The 22,633-nt window shown below is 38.7% G+C and overlaps 1 protein-coding gene across 7 annotated transcripts in view; it reads right to left on the reverse strand.

The window, feature by feature from the left end:
- The window catches only part of LOC140734619 (plasma membrane calcium-transporting ATPase 1-like), a 119,106-nt gene that overhangs the window by 75,386 nt on the left and 21,087 nt on the right, over positions 1-22,633 (reverse strand). For all 7 annotated transcript variants that reach the window (XM_073058839.1, XM_073058844.1, XM_073058842.1 and 4 more), the window contains exon 2: positions 11,703-12,104. In XM_073058839.1, the coding sequence (XP_072914940.1) occupies positions 11,703-11,901 (199 nt within the window). In that variant the 5' untranslated portion in view covers positions 11,902-12,104. The remainder of the gene's footprint in view (positions 1-11,702; positions 12,105-22,633) is intronic.

Consider the following 22,633-nt stretch of genomic DNA (forward strand, 5'->3'; position numbering starts at 1 on the left):
TTCTCCATATTGAATTTTGTTTCAGGTAGATGGGTTGGGCATTTCTAGTATTCTCCTTTGGGTTTAATAAATGTTCTGACCCGTATTTTACTGCTTCATATGTTCCTTAGTTTTCTTTCTAACTATCTTCTTCATTAATCTATTAACATCTCCATACCAATTAGAATCACCTAAGCAATGTTACTGACCTCACTTGAAGTATTTCACATATTCTATCCATCCCACCCTAATCCTATTGCAACTGAGCTGTTTTCTCACAATTCTGAAGAATCTTCAACCTGAAATATTAACTTATTTTCTACCACTGCTGCCTGACCTGAATGCTTTCAGCATTGTGTTTAATTTCAGATTCTCAACGACTACTATTTATGGATTTTCAACTCAGCATTTACACATTGAGGGCAAGGAAAAGGTAATCTGTATTGTTACTGGTTTATTATCACTTATACCAAGATAGTGAAAAGCTTGACTTGCATACTGTTCAAGCAGATAAGATCATTACCCAGTGCAGTGAGGTAGAACAAGGTGAAGCAATAACAGAATGTGGAATGAAGTGTAACAGCTACAGAGAAAGTGCAGTGCAGGTAAACGATAAAGTGCAAGATCATGACGACGTAGAATGTGAGGTTAAGAGTATCTTATCTAACAAAAGGTCCATTCAAGAGTCTGATAACAGCAGGAAAGAAGCTGATGCTATGTGCTTTTAAGTTTTTGTACCTTCTGCCCAATGGGAACGGGAGAAAAATATCAGGAATGGTGAGGTCTTTGATTGTGCTGGCTGCTTCACTGAGGCAGCAGGAAGTATAGACAGAGTACATGGAGGGGAGGCTGGTTCCTGTGATATCCTGAGCTGTGTTCATAAACCTCTGCAGTTTCTTGTGATCATGTGCAGAGCAGTTGCCAGACCAAGCTATATGGAACCCAGTTAGGATGCTTTCTTTGGTGCATTGATAAAAATTGTTAAGGGAAGACATGCTGAATTGTTTTAGTCTCCTGAGAAAGTAGAAGCATTGATAAACTTTCTTGATGTGACATCCTCGTGATTAGACCAAAACAAGCAATTAGTGATGTTCACTCCTAGAAGCTTGTAGCTCTCAACCTCAACACTATTGCTGAAAATAGGAACATGTGCACTGCCCCCCTTCCCAAAGTCAATGACCAGCTCTTTCGTTTAGTTGACAGTGAGGAAAAGGCTGTTTTCATTACATCATATTAACAAGCTCTTTCCTCTTCCTGCACTCAGACTCATTATTTCACATACGACCCACTGCGGTGATATCACCTACAAATGTGAACAGAGTTAGAGCAGAATCTGACCATGCAGTCTGAGTGCACAGGGAATAGAGTAGGGTGCTGAGATGTAACCTTGTGGACCACCAGTATTTATTATAACTGTGACATAGGAGCAGAATTAGGCAATCCATTGAGTATGCTCCTCCATTCAAACATGGCTGATATGTTTCAACTCCATTGTCCCACCTTCTCCCCATAACCCTGAACTCAGCAAGCTGTACTCTAGTATTAATATATAACCATAAGAATATTCATATGGCTCAAGTATCACCCCACCCAACCCCAAACAGGCGAAGTTGTCAAGCAAGATTATTTGAAAATATATACCCAAGGTACAAATAAGCTTTATTGAAACACATTAGCACCAACTTGCTCTGCCAAGGAATGAGCAGTGCAAATTGGAAACATAGCTGGTTAACTCTGCTTACAAAGATTAGGTCTCTCCTTTGAAATAAATCAGCTTAACTTCAAGCATTATATTTTAAAAAACTAAACTAAACGAATTAAAGCTCTACAGCCCCAAAACTACATGGACTTGAATAATCTACTAGATTCCAAAATCATTTGAGTTCAACATTAATAAACCCAAACTAAGAGAATTTTATCAAAAGACCAACTGTAGATATTGGTCACAAACAATCAACACAAGTACATCAAGGATGTGTGCTTAGCCCTTTGCTCTACTCTCTACACTCATGACTATGTGGCTAGGCACAGCTCAAACACCATATAGAAATTTGCTGATGACGCCAGCTTTTGGTAGAATCTCAGATGGTGATGATGAGGCATTCAGAGGTGAGATCGATCAATCGCTTGAATGGTTCTTGAAAGAAATGACTGTGGACTTTAGGAAGGGGAAGTTAGAAGAAAGTGCACCAATCCTCAGAGGGATCAGAAGTGGAAAGGGGGTAAGCAGCTTTAGGTTCCTGTATGTCAATATCCCAGAGGATCTATCCTGGGCCCAACATATTGATGCAATCAAAAAGACAGCAGTTACACTTCATTTGGAGTTTGAAGATTTAGTGTGTCACCAAATACTCTAGCCACTTCCTGCAGATGCACTGTGGAGAGCATTCTGACCGGCTGCATCTTCAACTGGTTATGGTGGATCTAATGCGAATGATCAGAACAGGCTGCAGAATGTTGTAGACCTATCTACAACCTTCACCATCGAGAACATCTTCAAAAGGCTGTGCATCAAGTGGCATCCATCATTAAGAACCCTCATCATCCGGGCCCTTATTACTATTCATTAACTCTGCTCATTACTACCACTGGGGAGGTGGCAGAGGGGCCTGAAGATGCACACTCCGTTTTCCTCCGCTCCACCACCAGATTTCTGAATGGTCCATGAACACTACCTCACCATTTTGTTTTTGCATTAACTTTTAAAATTGTAACTTAGTAATATTTTATGTCTTGCACTGTACCGCTGCCACAAAAACAAATTTTGTGGCATATGTCAGTGATAATAAACCAGATTCTGAAGGGAAATCAGATGCTCATTTATCACTTGGAATATAAAAGCAGCCATATTGTTCAAGACACTGCTTACTTATTCCAAATGCTCTTTAAGTTTTACATGCACGGACAAGCATCCTTCAGTATCCAGAATCCACAGTTCTCTGCCAGAACTTGATGTGAAATTATTATTAGGGAATAAAAAGCAAATAGTGAAGCTGTGCTCTGTGGCAGACTCGCAACACAGGACAGGCTTTGCTTCTCAGCATCACATCCAGCAATCTGCATTCCTTCCTTTATGAATAGACCAGCTTCCTATCAATGCAATGAAATATCTGTGACATGCTGCAGCATGACAGCCGACACATTTCCACACTTACTCAGCTTCCAGAATTTAGAGTTTCAACGCACTGAAGATGACAGGTTCAGTGCAGGTTCGAGTAATGATTAATCACCTATATGAATTAGAGGAATATGCCTCCGCATAAAAAAGGTCAAAACTGACCGATACAAATTTCTGGCACAACTGAAGATAATGTTGCTCAAGTCTGGATTTGCTTTAACCTACATCCAGTTTTACAAAATATAACCCACTTTGTCAGACTATTGCTGACTCCTGTGGCACCATGCTTTTTACAGTAAATGGAACTGAAACAAACTCGTGCATTAGCTTTCTCCACAGATTGTTATTTTAGATTTTCAGCATCAGCTACTTTAATCTTTGAGACAGTCAAACTGAATTCTTCCTTAATAAAGTTGTAGAAGGCCATGCTTGGCAAACAGGCAGCTCAGATACTTTAAAGCACCACAGTTCAGAGATCTGGATGAATGAATTGAGATCTAATTTTCATTATGATCAGCCCATACAAACAAGTTCAAAGCTAAATACTTATATCAAGCTGCGGGTAGGAAAATAGAAGTAAGTCTCACAAACGTCTTGGAAGACTGATGGCCAGAAACCAATTCTTGAAAAAGGCAGTTAAACAGTGGAAAGATGATGCAATAGAAGGGCAATACAAAATTACCATAATGCACATTTGTGGCACCAAAGCCGGAAGACTTACAAGCTGGATCAAAAATCAAACAGCCAGATGATTCATATTCAGATTTATCTCATGTACAATGAAACACTGAAAAGCATCAAAATGCTAGAGGAACTCATGTCAGTCAGCACCTATGGAAAGGAGTAAAAAGACGATGTTTTAGCCTGAAGCACCAGCTCTTTATTTCTCTCCAGATGCCACATGACCTACTGAGCTTCCCCAGCATTACGTGTATGTGTCACATGCTCTGGATTTCCAGCAACTACAGAATCTTATGTTAGTGAAATACATCATTTGTGTTAACAACCAACACACCCAAGAATGTGTTGGGATAGCCCACAAATGTCACACATTCCAGCACCAAAGAAAATCTGAATTCTGGAGCCATACTACAAGGTCAACCAGGTCTGACACTGCATCCTAAGAACACAAACTACGCATTACTGATGTCCACAGGTCAATTTTGCCCATCCTAGAAAATACAATGTTTGTTGGCATAGCAATCTTTTATCCATTGTATTGTAATGAACAGCATCAAAAGCACAAAACTAATTTGAAAGTACAATTACTATAAGAGAAACAAGGAAACTAGCTCTATCATTCGTAGGATGGAATTTACACATGAAAGTCAGACCTCTGAATTTATTTTGGGAGCTCCAGTGTCTGGGTGGCCACATGTTGGGCTCTTGTAACACAGGAACAACCTGTACTGAATTCAAAACTGTCACATAGAACATAGAAATCCACAGCATCTTACAAGCCCTTCGGCCCACAATGTTGTGCCAACCATATAACCTACTGTATAAATTGCTTAGAATTTCCCTACTGCAACGCCCTCTATTTCTCCAAACTCCATGTATCTAAGAGTCTCTTAAAAGAGCCTATTACATCCACTTCTATCACCGTTGCTGGCAATGCATTCCACGCCCCCATCACTGTGTGTGTGAAAAATTACCTGACATCCGCCTTGCACCTACTTTCAAGCACCATTAAACTGAATGGGGTCACGTTACTTCCACCATGTCTGGCGTAAAGCAGCAGACCATGTGTGAAGTCCATCCAGTTCATAGCTTGGGATATTTGTTTCCCTACTGAACTGAACAGTGAGTTCAGCACCAGAGGTGGCCAGATGCACTGGCATTTAGCTTACTGTTGCTCTTGGATGTGCACACAGAAACAGGCAGAAACTAGCACTGGAGTTAAAACAGTGGCTCTCCAGGGCAATACCTACATTTCTAGTGGGATTGGCAACCCTAAAAACAAAAATCTTAAAAATTAAAGATCTGTGAGATAGACCACATTACATATTTTAGTGCAAAAGTACCAATTTGAAACGTTTTTCCCCAGACACTGGCCATTTGGAAGATCTTCTGTTCTTAAGCCTAGCTAGACACAATTCTGCTTTTGTATTCAATTTCTTCCCTGCTTATAATTTAAGCAGGTAGGGGTGTCAAGTAAAAGCAGCTGCACAATATACAGTGTATGTATAATCACATCTGCATGGCATTTTGACACATTTTTCAATACCAGTACCAGGTCAAGCATGCACAATGCCCCATAAATACTAAGTACTGCTTTCAAAGTTCAAAGTAAATTTATTTATCAAGTACATACATGTCACCATATACAACCCTGAGATGTGTTATCTTGTGGTAAGCCCAAGGACCATAATAGAATCAGTGAAAGACCACACCCAGCAGGGGAAACAACCAATATGCAAAAGACAAATTGTGGAAATACAAAAAAATTAAATGAATAAGCAATAAATATTGAGAACATGAGATGAAGAGTCCTTGAAAGTGAGTCCATAGGTTATGGGAACCTATGAAATGAGTACACAATGGCAGATTTTAATGTCTCATTATTAAAAAATATTTTAGATAACCATATCATTGACCTGAAATAACTTTATTAAACCCACAGCTGTCTGAGCTGCTCAGTAATTTTAGATTTCCACAATCTCCACAATTTTGCTTTTTTATTTGGTGGACTCACAGGGATCCTACTTAGTAGTTACTCACAGAGGAAATAAGGTGACCAAAATTTTATCTGCTTGAAGTGTCATTGGAATGATTAGGACAGCCACCTGGATAAGGACCTTCCACCTCCAACTGAATAAAGTAATAATTCAATTTAGTGCATTACTTCAAGTATGACAGTGCTAATAGAGTAGACACTGTCAGCACAGAATTCAGTGTCACTTATACACCCATCATGAGAAGTTCTTGTGCCCATAATTTCAAACTCTGTGTCACTTCCATTTGTTACATTGGTTAGAAAGATTAGGTCAAATTGATTTTCAAGCTATGGAATTAAAAAAACATCAGTGAACAACATGAAGGCAAGGTCATTAAAACCTTAAATTGATTTTCAAAGGTGCTTAGAACTTCAGAGATTCATAGTCAATGTCAAATGTATTATTTAAGTATATATGGCAGTGCTAATAAGAGTAGACTACTTCAAGATACTTTTTGAAGGCATTTACAGGAAAATAAATAAATAATAGAATTTACCAGAAACTATAGATAATCAAAACCAAAGACTGACAAATGGTTAAAGTCTACATCAATGATGAACACAAAGGGATGAGGGATGCAAGCAACTGAAATTTAACATATAGAAGGTGACAAATTGAAGGAAAGTGCAAGAGATGATAGAACAATGGTACTGGAGAAAAATTGATTTTGCAAGGCAGCAAGAATTGTGTTTAAACATGCACCATTTTAAGTCCAGGTTGGGAAAAGGTGCAAAGGACTAATTTTAAGAACAGAATATATTAAAAATGGTCATCAAATTCACAGTAGAGAGCTTCTGTACTGAATGAGTAATCTTGGGGCCGGAGAATCATTGAAGAATTGATCTCCTATAGCATTCATGGTTTGGAACAAATAACTTATTTTCCCCACTAAGTTATAGTCTCACTATTGTGGTGCTTCCTAGTTAGACCACAAGGCATAAAAATAGAATGAGACTGTCCTGTTCCATTTCTCGAACATGGCTGATTGATTATCCCTCTCAACCCCATTCCCCTGCCTTCTCCTCAAACTTTGATGACCTTACTAATCAAGAACCTATAAACTTCTGCTTTAAATATATACCCAGGACTTGGCTTCTATAACCGTCTGTGGCAATGAATTCCATAGATTCAGCACCCTTTAGCTAAAGAAATTTCTCATCTGTTCTAAAGGGATGTTCTTCTATTCTGCGAATGTGCCCATTGGTCCTAGACTCTTTACTATTGGAAACACCTTCTGTACATCCATTCTATCTAGACCTTTCAATATGCAGTAGGTTTCAATGAGATCACCCCCCCACCCCCCTCCCCCCAATTCTTATAAACTCCAGCAAGTGCAGGCCCAGAGCCATCAACCACTCCTCATATGTTACGCTGGACTTCAAGTTTCAGGCTCCTCAATATTATACTGAGGGAGATGCTGCTGAGGGACAAATAGATTTCAGCTTTACTGGACCAAGGCTGTAAGGTGCTATGGAACTAACAGAACCTAAAATGAATAGTCACACTAATGGTGAGCAATGACTGCTTGATAACAATTCAACAGAATTGCTGATCGAGAAGGACCAGATGAGGTACAAATGGCCAGCTTAAATTTGTTCTGCTTTGTGATCACAACATAAACAGTCAATTTTCCAGAGTCAGGCAGACACCTTACATGTGTAGATCTTAAGATGTAGTTCAAGTCTTCAGCAGTATAGTCAGATGGTTTCCGGTCCCTTAGCCTTGTAGTCGATTTCTTCATCTCAAGTGGATTGAACTGACCATGTGCCAAGATTTCTGAGCAACTCAAAACTGAACATGTGATCATTGAAAGACTGGTCCATGAAAGTTCTGGTCGAAGTGTCAGGTATCAATTGTATTGTGAAATACAGAGCTAGACAAGTTCTAGGATACAAGCTGAAAAATAGTAAATGAAACACTGAGCCAGATCTTCTTGGTTGTGGCTGGCTGTCCCTCTGAAAACCGCTGACAGTTCAGCCGTAACCACAGAACCTGTAACACAAAACTTACATGGATACACTTCAAATCCCGGACAGAATGCTATTTGCCTTTGTTGTTGAGCTCCATAGAGAATAGACAGCCTTATGGAGTCCATTCTCTGATCCTACACAATGTAAGAGCTGTCAGAAAGTCAGACTTCATTTATGGAGATCCCTAGATTCCAGAATATAGTTACATTTACATTAAATATTGATTTGTAACTCATTAATGAACTGCTTTATATCATGTTTAAAATGTACAAATTTGTCAAATGTTTCTGAATGCAAGGAATTTAAGCTTACAAAATCCTTTCAACTTTAAGACAAAGCAAATCCTGTCGGGCATTGAGGGGAGGCCTTTATAGGGTCCTGTCAAACGTCAACTCATTGCCTGACTTGAGAATCTAGTGGCCCAATGATGCTGGCACTCTGTACCCAGTCCAAGAATGTATGGTTGCACAAAGACCTCAGATGCTGAATTAGGGCCGTCGAGCAGATCTTGAAAAATCTTATACAATATCTTTAGGAAATATTTTCACCTCCCTGCAGCTTAATCACATCTTTCCAGTAGTATAATAACCAGAACTGCATACAACACCCCAACTGCAGCCTAACCAACGTTTTGTGCAACTGTAATAGTTACAGCACTGTAGCACAGTTTCAGGCCCTTCAGCCCACCTAGTTCATGTTATAGTGCCTAGTTCCATTGACCCACCCCTGAACCATAGCCCCCAGACCCCTCCCATTCATGCACTTATCCGCAGTTTACATGGCAACTCATTCCACACTTGCACAACCTCCTGAATGAAGCAGTTCCTCAAGTTCCCACTAAACATTTCATCTTTCACCCTTAACCCGTTACCCAACCTCAGGGTAAATGCAACCACGCTTTTTCTACCATCTATACTCAGAATTTTGTACACCTCTATAAAATCTCTTGTTCTCAGACACTCCAGGGAATGAAGTGCTAACCTATTCAACGTCTTCCTATAATTCCGGTCCTCAAGTCCCAACAATACCCATGTAATTTTTTTTCCCTATATTGTTGCTGTAGGAAAGTGACCAGAATGCCACATTGCACAGTACAAAGTGACCAGAACTGCACAGGTATCACAGTCTGGTTTGGAAGCACCGATAGTTTTGAATGGGAAAATCCTACAGAAAGTAGGTGATATGGCCCAATCCATCACGGGTAAAGCCCTCTCCACCACTGAGCACATCTACACGGAGCATTGCCGCAGGAAAGCAGTGTTCATCAGGGACCCCCACACCCAGGTCATGCTCTCCTGTTGCTGCTACCATCAGGAAGGTACAGGAGCCTCAGAACCCACAACTATCAGGCTCTTGAACCGGAGGGGATAACTTCACATACCCCATCACTGAACTATTCCCACAATTTATAGACTCATTTTTGAGGACTCAATCTCATTTTTTGCAACATTTATTATTATTTCTTTTTTCATTTTTTACATAACATCCCAACTCCTGTACCCAATACTCTTAATTCTTATACTTATGCCTTATGCTCATGTACACTCAATCGCCACTTTATTAGGTACACCTGCTCATTAATGCAATGGCCTAATTAACCAAACATATGACACCAGTTCAATGCTTAAAAGCATGAAGACCTGGTCAGGAGGTTCAGCTTTTATGTTTAGACCAAGCATCAGAATGGAGAAGAAATGTGATCTAAGTGACTTTGACTGTGAAATGATTGTTAGTGCAAGACAGGGTGGTTTGAGTACCTCAAGCTACTGATCTGCTGGGATTTTCACACACAGTCCCTAAAATTGACAAAGAATGGAGCGCAAGACAAAATAAAGTCCAGTGAGTAGCAGTTCTGCAGGGAAAAAACACTTTGTTCAGAGTTTAGAGGAGTATGGCCAGACTGGTTCAAGCTGACAGGAAGGTGACACTAATTCAAATAACTACATATTACAACAGTGATGTGCAGAAGAGCATCTGTCTGCACAATACAAACTTTGAAGTGGATGGGCTGCAGTAGAAGACCACGATGGGTTCCACTCCTAGACCTAACAAATTGGCCACTGAGAGTACCTTATTCACCACTGAAATAGTAAAACATTTAGAAAGAAGTGGTTCCATTAGATTCAGAAAGGGCAGGTCCTGTTTGACAAACTTACTGGAGTTCTTTGAGGACATGAGTGCAGTGGATAGAGGGGAACAGGTGGATTTCATATACTTGGATTTCCAGAAGGTGTTCGATAAGACGCTATACAAGAAACTTACAAATAAAGATATGGATGAATGAAGTCAGAGGAAGTGTATTGGCATGGATAGTGGATTGGTTAACCAATAGAAGGCAGAGTTGGTATAAATGGGTGTTTCTCCGGTTGGCAGTCTGTGGTGAGTGGGATGCCGCAGGGGTCGGTGCTGGGCCCGCAGCTGTTTACCATTTACACTGATGATTTGGAAGAGGGGACTGAGTGTAGCATAGCAAAACTGAAACTGAGTGGAAACGCAAATTGTACAGAGGATGTCAAGAGTCTGCAGAGGGATATAGATGGGTTAAGTGAGTGGGCCGAGGTCTGGCAGATGGAATACAATGTTGGTAAATGCGAGATCATCCACTTTGGAAGGAATAATAGAAGAACAGATTATTTAAATGGGGAAAGATTGCAGCATGCTGTTGTGCAGAGGGCCTCGGGAGTGCTTGTGCATGATTTGCAAAAAGTTGGCTTGCAGGTACAACAGGTCATTAAGAAGGCAAACGGAATATTGGCCTTTATTGCCAGAAGGATTGAATTCAAGAGCAGGGAGGTCGTGCTGAAACTATATAGGGTACAGGTGAGGCCGCACCTGGAGTACTGTATGCAGTTCTGGTCTCCATACTTGAGGAAAGATATACTGGCTTTGGAGGCAGTGCAGAGGAGGTTCACCAGGTTGATTCCAGGAATGAAGGGGTTAACCTATGAGGAGAGATTGAGTCACCTGGGACACTACTCTCTGGAATTCAGAAGAATGATAGGGGATATTATTGAAACATACAACATTTTGAAAGGGATAGATAAGATAGAAGTAGGAAAGTTGTTTCCATTGGTAGGTGAGACTAGAACTAGGGGGCATTGCCTCAAGATTCAGGGCAGAAGATTTAGGAAAGAGATGAGGAGAAACTGTTTTTCCCCAGAGAGGGGAGAATCTATGGAATTCTATGCCCAGGGAAGTAGTTGAGGCTTCTTCACTAAATATATTTGAGACAGTTAGATAGATTTTATATAGTAGCGGAATTAAGGGTTATGGGGAAAAGGCTGGTAAGATGGAGCTAAGTTTACAGACAGATCAGCCATGATCTTATTGAATGGCAGGTGAGACTCGATGGGCCGGATGGCCTACTCCTGCTCCTATTTCTTATGTTCTGATGTCTACCCATGTTGCCACCTTCAGGGAATTATGTACTTGTATCCCAACATGTCTGTGCAACGACAGTCCATAGGAGTCTGCCAGTCACTATGTCTTGCCCTCCCAAAATGTATCACTTTGCATTTGGCCGAGCTAAATCATGATAGGAATAATTTATGACTTTGTATTTTCACCGGGGAACTTCACAATTGTTGAAAAAAAATCATCCAGGTGCACACTTAAATTCCTGACTATATGAAATGCTTTCAGGAATGCCCACTGGGAATTTATTCCAATAAAACCTTCATGCCAAATAGATACGGAATATATTACAGCCAGAGCCATTTTTTTATGGTCTAAGATTTGTAATGCATTTTCAGGTCTTTACATTAAGTATTACCTGCAATTCCAAAGGTAGGCATCCATACACCATTAATTAAAACATGCACAATAAAACCCTCAATAAACAATATTAATTTTTGGATTGTTCCACTCATTTCTGGGAAAACTTGGCTTTGAAACAAAGAATAGAATCCTAAAGATTACCTTCTATAGGTGAGGTTTTCAACCTTGCACAAAGTCCTTCGACATTCCCATAACACTCTTCTATTTTCTGTACAGCGTCTGTAGAACGCAGCTCCATAAGGTTACGGAGCTCTGCAACAGTACAGTCAAAATGCCCTTCATGGTGATCATCTGTTGTTCTGCTTGGCAGGTACTTCACTGCATTATTCATGTCACCCATGGTTAAAAATCCTTACTACAAAGTCTGGGCACCAAGAAACTGCAATAATCCAACCAAATATGGATTCCAGAAGTGCAATTCTTCCAGAAACAGTTGATCAGTGAACAAGCTGCATTATCCGATAGGATTACTTAAAAAATCCTACTGTTTGACCAATGACTGGTTTCCATGTTCACTCACTTTAGCAATCCTTTGGTTGAAGTCTACAAAAAAAAAGTTAGATTTAATTAATGTTTGTACACAAGCATACATCATCAACATGCAGATACTGACAAGTGAAAACTACCATTTGTAGGGCCTTTTAACAGCCAGGCCATCAGTGAGAAATCAATGAACATGCGTTTCTATCCATAGGTGACTGCCCAGGTACATGTCCAGCTACCAGGTGCAAGCACAAGGTACTGCATACCAGTAACATTGAACATCCAAGTCTCCTGAATGTTATCTTCAATAATTTTCATAGGGGGCTTTGGAGGCTTGAACAGCAAATCTGAAAACCTGTCTCGCATGTTCATGTCAAACACAAAGTTTAACTTCCTCCAATAACAATTTAATACCCACTAAGCACCATACAGTAACAGTATTCAGTGCTTCTCAACATCAACTAATGTAGTAGTGCTTCTTTATAATTGGCTGTCCTTATAATTAGGTGGTATAAGATTTTGAAGACTAATTGCTTTGTGTTCTCCCACACATATCCACAGTGGTTCCTGAGTGTGACAGAGGGCTTGCCTTGATTTTCTGCTGGGATGGTCTCCCAATAACCATAGTTAGATATAAAGCATTCACAGCCATTAAAAATGAAGGCTTAAAAATGTTAACAAAAATAACAGCTTTTACAGGTTCCTTTAGCACAGCAAATAAACATACATGATATTGTGTTCTCAGAAGAATCAACAGCAAAGCTACTGAACCAATGTATTGTATACACTGCATTGTACATCTTAAATTTAAGGTTACTATACATCTTGCTTTATTGGATTCAGCAATATACTAAAAGTGCAGATAATTGGTTTTGTAATTATTGACTTTACCTAAATTTCTTGAGAATATATCAAAATGAGTCTATTTCCTGCTTTAAATGCTGGAAGGGTTTTCAACATCTCAAACATTGGACAAAAACAGTAAAACAACAGAAATAAAGAATATGAACGGCAGCATTTGTATAAAAAGAGTTAAAGGTCAGAACTTCCAATATAATGACTTGGACAAGGCAGCGGAAGGGTGGCCTTGTTTACAGACAAAACAACAAATGTTGTTGTGGATAGTGTAGAAAGCTACCAGTTTACAAGATTTCGACAGGTTATAGAGTTGGGCAGAAAACTGGTGGATGGAGTTCAATCCAGAAAATTGTGAAGTGATACAATTTGGAAGATCATACTTGAGGACAGAATACAAGATTACTACGTAGTAAGATTCTTAGCAGCATGAAGGAACAAAGGGACCTTGGGGTCCAGATCCACAAATCCCTCAAATTTATGGTACAAGTTGATAGGGTGGTTAAGAAGGCAGATGGCATGCAGGCCTTCATTTGCAGGTGGATTGAATTTGAGAGCCAAGGTAATGTTACAGGTCTTTAAAACTCTGGCTGGACCTCACTTGCAACATTGTGAAGGAAGGATACAGAAGTTTTAGAGTATGCAAAGGAGATTTACCAGGATGTTGCATGGGTTAGAGAACATGTCATGTGAGAAGTATGGGCGAGCTAAGGCTTCTCTTCGGAAAGACAGAGGTTGAGAGGCAACTTGATAGAACTAAGTGTACAACCAGAATTTTTTTTCTGAAGGAGGCAATGGCCAACACCCGAGGACATCCACTTAAGGTGAGTGGAAGCAGCTTGGAGGAAATGTCAGGGGTTAAATACTCAGAATGGGTGCCTGGAATGCTCTACCCAAGGTGGTAGTAAAGTATGATACAATAGGGACATACAAGAGACTAGGGCACATGAATGAAAGAAAAATGCAGGATTATGGGTTGTGTAGGAGGAAAGGGAAAACAGATATACGAGGTTGGCACAACATTGTGTACTGAAGGGCCTATGCTGTGCTGTACCATTCTGTTATAAACCACAAATGGGCCAAACCCACACTCAAGGACTGAATGCTTCCACTATATGACATTCAGAAACTTAAAAACTTCAAGGATCCAATGAAAAAAAATCAAAGAAAAATCAAACTCAAATTAAAATGTAAAAAAACACGAACTGCCTGAAATGTTAACTGTTTCTTTTCTCTAATCCTGTCTGGCCTGCTGAGTGCTTCTAGTGTTATTTTATTTCAGATTTCCATCATCTGCAATTGTTTTTTCCCTTTGGCAGTTAAATGTAAATGAATTTGTATTTGCCTAGATTCATCTCACTCTTTTTCATTTAAATTCATTCCTGCCACAAAGATTTAAACTGTCATAGGAAAAGCAGGTTGACTCCATGGTGTTAACTGAAGTGCTTACTACACCTCTGAACATAAGCATATATCGCAACCCAGTCAATGATCAAACACTTTCACACATCCGGTCTACCTACACCTTGCAATATTCCTAGTTATCACCTGCACTGCCTTGCAGTCTTTTTTACAAGAGAAGTGTACATACCAGAATGTAAAAGTTGTCTTTTAGAGAGGGAATACAAACCCACCTTTCCTTCAATTTCTTTCAATCAATGTAATTATTTCTGACATTCAGCTCTTGAATACACAAGGCACTGAAAATTTGTTACTTAAAGTCTATTTGGCACGAACAGAAGTAAACTGATTGAGCCAGTTAAACCTGTCACTGTCATCCTAGAGACAAAAAGGAAATGAAGCTCTCCTGCAAACATTTAAAAGCAAGATTTTTAGTTCACAGTAATACAACTTCCCCAAGTCCCTGACTTGATCAGTTCACCAATAAGAACACCTGAAGCGGTTTCAAGTTCATGCTCCTCCCTACCAGCACTGTTCTGAGGGCGTGTTGGTTGCAACTTACACAGACCTCATCCACAGTGCATTGTACATCCACTGCCCTACACGCGCTGAACAGCAAGCAACTAACCTATAGAATGTGTCAATGTTTAACCCTCAACCAACTTCAAATTCTGGCTATTGCCGTTTCCAAGATCTCGCTGTTTGTTAATTGTCAGTTCCTATATTATCCAAAAAAGTAAAAACTGACCAACTCCAAAAATAGGTTTGAGGTATCTGAATCATAGTACGTAAAGGCTTAATTTACATCAGGGACACATTATATTTAAATCTGATTATGTATGCATTAGCTGAAGGATTGACATAGCTCACTCGACAAGGATAGAATTTATCCAAAATAATATTTGATCACAGACCATCATAGACTCCCACACATTACCCACAAAAGTAATTCCAGTATAGCTGCACAAAAGCCTGCTTCACAGTTCCACAATATTAAGTATATTAGAAGCCTTACACCAGTCATACTCATGGCTGTCCAGAAACAAGCCAAATCCATGAGAGAGATTGAGAGTGAACACCAAAAGACCTAAGCACTACCCACCGCCACCACTTACTTGCACGCACACTGGATCCAGGATTGGCCTCTACAGCCACCAGAGGACCCACTTTTTGTTTTTCTGTTTGATTAGGAGCACCAAATTGACAGTTTTCCAATTTTCTGGCACTTGCCAGAATCTAAAAATTTTTGTAAGGTTGTAACTAATGTATACATATTCGCACCTACTTTTGGGATGCAACACAGCATTATTCCACATGAATAGAATATTAGTATTTTCCACTGCAAAACCTGATGCGAAACGTCTCAACTCTTCATCACTTTCATGTTCCCCATAACTATTTGGCCAGCCCCATTGTCTTGGGCCACTGCTCACAATGACCTCTTTTTATCTACTTCAAATATTTTCTTCTTTAACATTCCTTGTTAGTTTGCCCTCAGTTTAGTTTTTCTGTTGCTTTTGCCAGATTCTGAATTTATTTCAGGCTTCAGGTCTACCACTAACTTTAAAATCAGTCAGCACAGAATCAGTCAGTGCCTGGAGTCATGCAGAGGGGAGATTAATTTCTTTCCATGGTCTATTTAAAAAGAGTGAAATACTATCATGTCAGTGACAGCAAACCACAAATTTGAAGCAGTGGATGGATTAGGCAGAAATACTGTACATTATTAGCTATGGAAGTCTGTACACTTTGCAAAAAGGTTAGATATTCAAATAAGAGTGCAAATGAAATAAAAAGTTGTAAGAGTATTCAAAATGTTATACTATTACGGCCAAGCCTGAAACATGACATCATATTTTGATGTGACTGATGTGCTTTGGATTAGTCTAGATCATTAAAATAAACTCCGCTAGTTGCTTGTGGAAGTTACTGAGCACTATTTTGGACTTCACAGCTGTCAGAGCATGTTCCAGTTACTTGCTTGAATATGTTTGGTCTGAACATAATTATTTAGAGTACAGGCTCGGCAACCTGTGGACAGGAGGTAAAGGTGATTTTTCAAACTGAAAGCTTGCTGCATCCATTTGACCTGAATGTTCCAGGAGACAGAAAGCAAGAGCTAATTACAAAAGATATTGATGGAAGCACTCTGCAGGTTAGCAAACATCAATGGAGTGACACGGTTGATATTCTGAACAAGAATCGCGACTCAAAACATCAATACTACCTTGTCCCCACTAATGATTCTCAAACTCCTGAATGCTTCTAGTTTTGTTTCAGATTTCTGATGTCTGCAGTTTTTTTGCTCCAACAGCTAAATAAGTGTAACCCTACTGCCCTGAAGGTAACATAGTCTGAATGGAAAGTGCTTCAGTATTAACATTCAATCTGGAAAAAACAGTTCAATATATAATTCACTAGGATTGGTTTGATTACATGACTGGAATGTTATTTATATTTATCCTTCACTAATAAGGTTCAAGTACAAACATGATCTCAATGCAAGGTAACACATGTTACACTTTGTTGATACTATGTATCAACACTTAAACAATCCAGCAAGAATTCCAACTAGGTCCCAATTAGATGCTTGGCATTCTACTTGTTGTGAAATTGAAGCAAAATTGATTCTTGCAACATAGGCTCATATAACAAGTCAAAAATGCTAGACTGTCAAGCTAAGGAGAGAATCATAATCCAGCAAATGCAGATAAGATTACTTAATTTTCACTTCCAGTGAAATTTGACCTTCACCTGCATATTCTCCCCATTGTTTTGTTATAACAAAAGGCTCACTGAATGATTATCTCAGGAAAGCCTCTTGCTTAATCTAATTAGTGAATCCAAGGCCTGAAAACTATTGTTCATTAGGTTACATACACTAGTACAGTTCAACACACAATCAGCTACAACCAAGTTAAGACGGAAAACAAATGGAAAAGCTAAAGGCACAATTTAACTACTTGTTATTCTAGAAATGATTAAATGGATTATTTGAAATCCCAAAGGCAAGAATTATACAGTTTCTTTCAGCCTGAAATGAGTGGCTACTCTATCACTCTCTATCAGTCACCTTATGTACAGACACTCCTCTGCCTAATATCACTTTATTAACATACAATCAATGCATACAAGCTATCTCACATTTATATTTACTGTGGTTTTTATTATTATTTCTTTAAAGTTTTTTGTGCTGCATTGAATCCGAAGTAACAATTATTTTGTTCTCCTTACACATGTATACTGGAAATGATATTAAACAATCTTGAATTTTGTAAAAGGAAACAGCTTGTGCAAAGTTGCTAAATTCGGAATGGTTACTAAATAGATACAATATTCAATAACAAGGGATAGATGTTCTGGCATTGGTAGAAATATTAATCTATTTTCATATCTACCCTGTCAAAATAAACTTGTTACCAAATTTAGATCCACATTGAGTAACTATACTCTGGCATGCCAATGGTTTTAGAATTAAAGGCACTGAAACAAAAAGTGAACTGATTAAACCCCACAACCTTTAACCAAGGTAACTGCTTGCACAAAAGATTTTTTGCAAAAGGCGCTATGGTAAGAGTAGCGGTTAGTGTGACACTATGGTCGGAGTTCAGTTGCCATACCGTCCTCCCCGGGGAATGCATGGGTCTTCCCCAGGTACTCCAGTTTCCTCCAACAGTCCAAAGACACACTGGGTAGGTGAAGTTGTAAATTGTCCCATGATTAGGTTAGGATTAATCAGGGATTGCTTGGGTGATGCAGCTCAAAGGGCCGAATCAGCGCTGTATCACTGAATATAAATTTGTTTTATTATTTATTTAATGTACTAAAATCTGAACTGATAGAATTACAAGTCTTAAATAATTGAGATTTCATGCTGTTCAAGCTTTGCTTCTGCAATTTGACCAAGTAACATGAAACCAGGGATTAGATTGCACAAAACCGTTAATTTACAGACTACTCCGTATTATAAAAACATGAATTCAAATGGCATGGAGCACAGATAGATGGTGATAACTTCCTTTATGCCATCATCTTATTGAGAATCTGCCTCAAGCTCTGAATTTAGTTTTTAAACTGGAGTAAATAAACAAAGTGACATATTACAATATTGCACAAAAAAAGGAATGACCAAGTTAACAGCTTAATTTCAGCATTTGAGAGAAGTAGTACATGAAGACTATGGTTCAGATGCACGTCAATGGGATTAGGCATAAATTAGCTTGGCATGACCCAGATGGTCTGAAAGTCCTGCTTCTGTGCTTTATGACTCCGGTCTGACTCAAATATGATTGAATAAATGAGCAGGACAAGTATCAGAAAGGAACAGCTAACTAAAGAAAATCTGTTTCCTCTCTCCTCAAACACCAATCCAGTTTCAAGATATTAATTTTTATGCTCAGCTACTGGTTTTATTTCTGTGCATTTCTGGAACAAATGCAGTTCTGAAACTGGATCATTTTAGAAAAATCTAAATTTTTTTCCCTTGTCTTTCAAACTGAGTTTGAGCTCTACCCATACTCTAATCCTCTGCTCAAATCTGCTGAAAATTGCATTACTCTAATACATTACTCTAAATAGGAACCCACACAAAAACACAAAAATAACGATTAATTCCTTCCTCAACCTTCTGACTTAAGTTGCCTACTTGCTGGCAATGAGCTTTTTCCTTAAATGTTTTCAAATGCAATCCTATATAAATGCATGAGTGGCAGGTACACCACAAACTGTTTTATTTGGTCTCTGTAGAATTACTACATGCAAACACACAGAAACATTAAATGGCAACCAATTGTTTGTTTAAAAAAAGAGGGTGGAGAAAGCAAGGATTTGCTTTAAAAACTTAAAAATGTGCTAACAGCATGGTTATTTCACACAAACTTGCCATACACATTTAAGGTCATAGTAAGTGCAACATGTGATTTGGTCATTTTGGTTCTGTAAAGAGGCAAGCCTTTTAGTATAAATAATAGGCATAAACTATTTTGATTTTTGAAAGACAAAATAGGTAGAGATACAATACCACTTTTGTGGTTGAAGGTATTGGAGCCTGATGCTTTTGTAATCCAAAGGTTCTTTGGAAGTCAAGAATCAGGCATAAAACTTAATGCTTACACCTATTTTGTTAAATGTTACAAGAACAATGAACGAAGGAAGGGAACCAAGAGAACAAGAAAAAGCAGTCATTGTCATCTCATACCCAATGATAACAATTAACCAATAAAGCAGCCAGATTCAAGTGGCATGACACCTGCTGAAAACTAATTGAAAAACAGAGAAGCAACTGCACAGTTAATATTGGAATATTCACACTGAACTATTGCATGTGCAGAGGCAATATGAAATTACAAGCATAAGAACACCAAAATACAAGAAAAATAACAATTTGACACCTCAATCCAACACAGGCAATGTTCTCCATTCAGCAGGAGGCACACTACAGCATTCCTACCAACTACAAGTTCAGGCCTCAAGGCAACCATGTGTAGAAACCTGGTTTTTCTACCAGAACAGGTTTGATAATTACCACCTGCAATTAATTAGAGAACAAGGCTTCTCAATTTGAAGTTGCACCCCTGGAAAAGAAACTATTCCACTGGCATCTAAAGGTGAAAGTCCAACAGAAAACCTGCAACCAAGGGGGAAATAGGACCACAAACAACACTAGGATTAAAATGACAAAACGGCAAAACTAAAAGTTTTATTATAAAGTTGATGACCTAAAGACTTAATGATTGATTGACTGCTGTCTGATAGCCATTATGGAGACTTGGTTGAAAGGGGATCAAAGCTGAGTATGTTATATTTAAGGATATTTGCCTTTTTTTGAAAGGCAGGCAGGAAGAAAAAGTTTGGGGTCAGTCATATTGATGAAATAAATAACATGATAGACAACCTAAGCTCAGATGTTTTGTCCATTTGGGTGGAGGTTAAAAACTACAAGAGAATGAAAACACTGGTACGTATATAGGGTACCAAATTCTAGGAAAATATACAAATAAATGAGATGAGTATAAATGTGGAGCAACAATTATTGGAGGCTTTAACCTTCACTAGCTTGGTTTAATGTAATTGGAAAACATAGCCAGAAGAATCATTTCATAAAGTGCATTCAGAATAGTCTCCCAGACCACTGTTACAACACTGACCAGTGAACAGACCTTCTGGGATCTGGCATTGACTTAACATGACCTCAGTACAAAATCCTTTAAAGTAGGAATTATATTGGTGGAATTAGATATTCAGATGGACTGTGGAACCTAGGGCAAAAACAACCAGTGAATTATAGTGGAATGAGCAAAGAGTTGACATGAGTGGGCTGAGCAATTAACTTAACAGGATAGACTGCGGGCAAGCAATGGCAGATATTTAAAAGACAATTCTTGACAATCAGTAAAATGACATTTCAATAAGGAAGAAAAAATTCTAAGAGATGAACCAATCATGGGGGTACCAATGAATTGAGAGAGTCAAACATTTAAAGCTAGTGGTAAACCTGAGGCCTGAAATAAATTCGGGATCCAGCATAGGAGAGCAAAAACAATAGAAAATAAACTGAGGCCAACTAGCAGGTAACATTAAAAAAAATAAAAGATTTTAAGTATATGAAAAGAGGAATGTTGCCCCCAAGACAATAGGCCTGGTAAATAGTTATGGGAACTAGAAAATGGAGTTAAAATATCTTGCATTGAATTTTACAGTACAATTTACTACAAATATTCCATTCATGTTGAATAATGCTGGGTTGCATCCCAGAGTCCCAAAGTAGCTACTGAAATATATGCATTAGTTACAATCAACCAGAACATTTTTAAGACCCTGGAAGCTGTCAGAAAACCAGAAAACTCAATTTGATAGTCCTAATCAAACTTAAAAGCAAAAAGTGGGCAACCATAGGCAGATTAGCCTAACATCTGTTATTGGAAGAGATTGTTGCTTTGTCAGCCATAGGTGAAAATCTAAAGGAATTCAAGTTCAATCTATTGGCATTTGTGTAGTTTACTATCAGAAGTGTGCACTGGAAAAACAACTTGGATCTGAGACAACCCTTTGCAGTAATAATACAATTCTCATTTCCAGGCTCAGTACATTTCCACACAATTTTTAGCCAATTACATCAAGAAAAATTAATATTTAAAGGATCAAGGATCAGCTTTATTTGCCATATACATTTACATATATTAGGAAATTGCTGTGGTGTGTTGGTCAGGATGCAACAAACATTCAATTATACAGAACTGAATATTAAAATAAAAGTTAGAAGTACATATATGGAGCATGTGCATAGAGTAAATACATAATACCAGCATGTACTTACAATGTAAACAGCATTATAAAAAGTGGTTTAAAGTGTTTACAATGTGGTGCAGTGATGGGAGTAATAGACAGAAGGGCTGGGGGGTGGAGTAGCTAGAATGGTTGATCAGATTAACTGCCTAGGGGAAGAAACTTTTAGTAGAGTGTGACATTTTTGTATCAGTAGCCCTTTAGCATTCTCCAGAAGGAGCTTTTGGAAAGGCAATTTGCTGGGTGGGTAATGTCCACAATGATTTTTCCTGCTTGTTTCTTAGTCTTGGACTACCGCACTACATAGTGACATTTTCGTGCTCCAAAACCTCTGCAAAAACCATTCCTGCCATTCAATATTAAGGACATCACAGATTTCTAACTCTGTTCACAATCACTTTTGTCAATACAAAACTCTACAAGTGTAACAAGACTACATTGCCTGCACAAAGGGAAATCCAAAAAGAGGACCTGGTCAATTGACATGCAATCAGAACGCATCCCTCTCCTAAATAGTAGGCAACGTTGGTGCAGAAGTATGCTCCCTAATAAATTCAGAGGTTATTTCTGCTCTCTGGAATGATCTACTGCAGAAGATTATGGCGGCTAGATTAGGGTAGATCTTAAAGTAGTTAGATTTTTTGAAGATTAGGGAACTGAACACTATGGAGAAATGGCATGGAAAAGTGAAGAGGCCAGAAAAAAATCATAGAAGACATATGGTGAGATGGGCTTGAGGGGCCAAGTGGCCTTTCTTATTTCTTGTACTCTATATATCATTATAAGCAATAGAATAATTCTAAGCACATGAACAAAATAAGGGATAGCAAGATAAAATCACCTTCATTCATTTTTTTTTCCTATTTTCGACCATGAATCTCCAATGAAATGATTCAAGCGTGATTCCATTCATGAGTCTCAAAAATCAAAGGATTCCCAGCAAGACAGGATTCCTCCAACTGATTCAATTTTCGGTGTTCAGGGCATAGATTAACACTAATGGCTGAACACTAACATTTCTAAGTAATCTGGGCCCATTAATGATCCTA

The sequence above is a fragment of the Hemitrygon akajei genome, chromosome 10, assembly GCF_048418815.1.
Source record: "Hemitrygon akajei chromosome 10, sHemAka1.3, whole genome shotgun sequence".
NCBI classification, from domain to species: Eukaryota; Metazoa; Chordata; class Chondrichthyes; order Myliobatiformes; family Dasyatidae; genus Hemitrygon; species Hemitrygon akajei.